We start from the raw sequence: 4,279 nt of genomic DNA, 5'->3' as shown, positions 1-4,279 counted from the left end.
CAGAAGACAAGACGCGTAGCGTGTTGTCTCTTTAGTAGGGACCAATCAAAAAGGGGGAAAACTAGGGAAGCGATGAAGTGAGAAAACATGTTTTGTTCGACTATAAATATGCAAGGATGCGTGGGTCGCTTATCGCTCGGTGTATAGGTAATATAATATAATACGGCGGCCCTTGGGGTAATCTCTCTCAAGTCCAAGGCTTGTTGTCAATCAGCATATTGCCGTTTTGAATAAATTTTATTTGTATGTGTAACGAAGCCTAGAGACAACGTTCTTATGGATGGATTTAAACGAGCGATTCTGAAACCTGGAACTGACACATCCCCTCCCACAATTCCTTCTCGTTCGCGATTCTAAAGGTTCATTCTTGTCTTCAAAATTCAACCGTCCGGTCCAAAAGGTCCATCTGAAGTGTTCTTCCGCTACAGGCATTTCTCTCTGGGAGTTAGCGGACTTCGATGAAGGTGATGTATCCTATTTTGCCGTTGTGAGTGAAACATAATACAGTGGAATCTAACAGCATCCCATGCTTTTCTGGTTCCCGATCTAAATCATGAGAAATCCTGTGCTACTCTCGTGTATCTCACCAATTCAGTTACAGTTACAGTTGCAAACGTGATATTTGATACACACAGATTGTAAGTGATTGTAAGAGCATAAACGCTTGTTTTGAATAATTGAGGATCTCATTAAGCAATCCTCGTACAAAGTTTAATCCGAAAACAGTTGAAAATTCAACACCACACTAGCCCGTCGCACATGTTCATGTCAGCAAGACAATTGCCACTTGATTAAAATTCCGTTAAAGGATCTATTCTTTACTTCCTCCCCGTTACAAATCATCAACAAAAAAAATCAAAATCTCTAAAATTTCTTGTGTTGCGCAGATTAAAGCTTTGACGCGAACCCAGCTTCCCCGTGGAAATGTCATCCAACGATCACACATTCATCAGAATAAACTAAGCACTTGATGTATTCTCATCGCAGAACAACAAATTGGATAAACTATCCGTCCTCAGTGACACGCTGCCGGCACGCCGTTTCGGTTTTTCCGCTAACACTATCGCCTCGTAATTCAGCGTTGGACTTCCCACGTACACGTTGCTTTGAGCTAAATTGGCCTCAACGTCTATCACAAAAACGGCGATTGCAGAGTGAAGATGCGCTGAGATGAGTTGAAATGGTTCATGTGAATTCACACCATCAATCGAAACGCAAGTAATCGCGCGAGGGTCACTAACCTTTAGAGCCGAGAGCCGGTGGTGGAATGGCAACGATCCGCTGAGCGATCGATCCGTTTACTCCTTTCAGGTACGATCTGAAGGTGCACAGGTAAAGCTGGAAGGAATGTTCATCATTGGGATGATTATGAAATGATCACGGATAAAACTTACCAACAAACAGAGACAACAGAGCGCGAGGGGCCATATCAGGGCGGGGTGCATCGTAATCGAACCTCTTGCAGGCAGTACTCGATCGTGACTGCGTCGCGGGCCATCCCAAGAAGTGTTATTGTGTGTCTCGATTACGAAATTGTTCTTAAAATTGTTCGACGATAAGAATTATCGCGTTTCTCAATGGATTTGAAAGCGTGTTGTGGCGTGCGGCGAGATCAGGCGGTGCGTACTTAGTTACGGCTCAAATGTTGAAGTTTTGTTTTATTGCTATTCTTTTCAAGATGAGGTAGCCAGATGAACATACAAATTTATTCAATTAAACGCGTGTTGAACACGATAGTGTGGAAGACGGTATTCAACGTCGCGTCAGGCACCGAATTATTTTACGAATATTAAAAAAACACTTCCTCAAACAGAGCACTTGGTTTGAGATAAACCTAATAACTGCTATATTGTACAACGAATGAAAGAAGAAGAATAATTAATCAAAATGCCTAAGAAAACACTGATTTTATTTACTTTTGTTACCTAATTCGACTAATTTAAATGTTTTACAAATGTACCCAGTCGCAACATTTCTTATGTTTCAAACCACAGAAACGTTCTTATAACGTACTTTTTGAATTGAAACAAATTTTGAATTAAAACAAACAATTTTCATTTCAATTACTTTGCCAAAGTTTAGATATCGTTTATGCGTAAAAGGATTTTTTTTTCAACAAGCATGATCCTCCATCACCTCCTATCATTCATGTTGTTCGCCCAATCTGCAATCGTGTGCACTTCCAACACCGGTACTCCAGGTTCGGCCTTGTACCCAGTATAGCCTACGTTCTATCAGTGAAATCACGTCTGCTGCCAACAAAGAAATATGAGCTTGAGCTTGAGCTTGGGTAGACTGTACAGTTAGTTGCTCTCCGTGATTGACCTGAACCAACCAAATTGCACAAAGAGCACACAGAATGACGCTTGGGACTAGCAAATCATTCTCGTTGTGCAATTTTCGGCGATTCGAGCATTAAATGGTCAATAAAGACGCCGATCACGTCCTTACAGTCACCAGGGGAGGGAAAGGAATGTTAGTATGATATTCGCCGCCCGAAGGCCAGAAGGGTCGCCTCTATAGCGTGGTTCCCTAGCGTTTATCATGGAAGGGATAGTTGTTAGTGGGAATGGTTAAGAAAAATCAGGATTCACTGCGGTAAGTGATGTGATTCCAACTATTCGGCAAAATTAGATTTGAAGAAAATATACATTCTTATCGGACCGGTCATGCATTTCGTTATTCATCGTGTGAAAAATTTCTCTATTGAAAGAAAAATTTTAACGCTTTCGCGTGAGTTCTGTTACAATACTAAAAAATTTATTCAAAAGTTTCACAATATATACATGGTTCCTTAAACTAAGATTGACGAGGAACATCTCCTCTCTCTCTCTTGAAAACCGATAACATATCGGTTTCGTTTAGATCATCTACCTTCCTTGTCCCTTCTTCTAGCGTATGGTAACGTGCAGTCTGAGACGGCTGCACTACCCTAAGAAAATACCTTAAGTTTATAGCACCTCGTCGGTGCGCCTATCTTATTCTTGGATTTCCCCTTTCCATCCTTCGCTCTAAATAACATCCTTTTATTTTATTACACCCTGCTGGTGTATCTGGCTGAGCGCAGCTAGGGATGGAAAAGGGTAATAAAAATGCATCCTAAATGATGCATGCATTAAATTGTTTACCGGACGCTATTTAAATATTCGTCCATTCTGAATTTATGACCGGCAATAATTTCGAACTACAAGCGTTTTCTAGCCTAACAAAACACTTGAGCTCTTACATCTTTTAATTGCCTTACATTGGTCCTTTCTAAACGTTTCTATACCTCGCTTGGAGGTCTTTTCTAAATATAATCTCAAATAGTGCTTATCTTATGGATCTCTAACTCGATTCGCGATAAGCCTCAGCTGTCCGTAACATTCCGGACTCCGTAAATCTACTACATAGATTTACCAAATTCTTCAGTATTATCATTCTTTTCTACATTTTAATTTAAATTTTTGATAGTCGTTCTACATGTTCTAAATCATATACATTTGCTTGAACATATTTCCATCTGTAGCTGTATCGCTTTATTCTGTGTTTTATTGTGTGATTTGATTTCACTCACATTATTATCTTTTCCTTACACTTACACTTACAAGTTTATACTAGAAAACATAACTTATTATTTGTTTTATTAATAATAGTATTTTTTGTTTCATTTTTATTCTGCATACAGTTATGCAAACTAATCGTAAACATTCGTAAATTTCGAATAATTGCTCTCACTAGTAATTTGATATAACCGTTAATTATATAAACTAACTTCAAGTTTCTTTTTGGAAAATTATTCATTGAGGTTCAGTGTTATATAATATTTTCCATTAAAGGAAATGCAAATTACATTTTCTTTTCTCTTATAAGATTTTCTTTCATCAAACACAACGTTCTATTTTAATGCTAAGTTATCTCGTTGCCAAGAAAGGAATCTTGAATCCAACATCCCTTTGCTAGTTGTCTTGTTACATTGCTGATATTGTTTTTCTCAAAACATCCTTTTGAAATAATTAGTCAATGTGCTAATCTTTTGGTAGTACAATTACCGTTCCTTCAGCAAGTATTAACATTAAAGTTTGTCTCTGAATACTAAATCCAATTTTAAAGCCTCAGTTCTCATGTAACTGTTCCGACTAATCATATAATACGACTGATCGTAGCTCACATAAACTTTTTCAAGTCGTTTTCTTTATGCATGCAACTCATGCTCTCATAGTGTGATATACTTTGAAATACATTTAAAAATTTCATTCAATTTTTTTTTCCTGTTACTTGTATTCAAATAACTCATAAT

General features: G+C 38.0%; 1 protein-coding gene across 1 annotated transcript; it reads right to left on the bottom strand.

Moving 5' to 3' along the window:
- Nucleotides 1–955: 955 nt before the first annotated feature.
- LOC129771158 (uncharacterized) lies at nt 956–1,772 on the bottom strand. The gene is made up of 3 exons (XM_055774566.1): nt 1,395–1,772; nt 1,242–1,338; nt 956–1,165 (listed from the first exon to the last, which is right to left on the bottom strand). The coding sequence occupies exons 1-3, from the start codon at nt 1,443–1,445 to the stop codon at nt 960–962; spliced, it is 354 nt and encodes a 117-aa protein (XP_055630541.1). The 5' UTR covers nt 1,446–1,772; the 3' UTR covers nt 956–959.
- Between the last annotated feature and the right edge of the window lie 2,507 nt (nt 1,773–4,279).

This window comes from Toxorhynchites rutilus, chromosome 2 (assembly GCF_029784135.1).
Source record: "Toxorhynchites rutilus septentrionalis strain SRP chromosome 2, ASM2978413v1, whole genome shotgun sequence".
Classification (NCBI taxonomy): domain Eukaryota; kingdom Metazoa; phylum Arthropoda; class Insecta; order Diptera; family Culicidae; genus Toxorhynchites; species Toxorhynchites rutilus.
The sequence above is the reverse complement of the archived record's forward strand: the minus strand, read 5'-3'. Positions and strand labels throughout refer to the sequence as shown.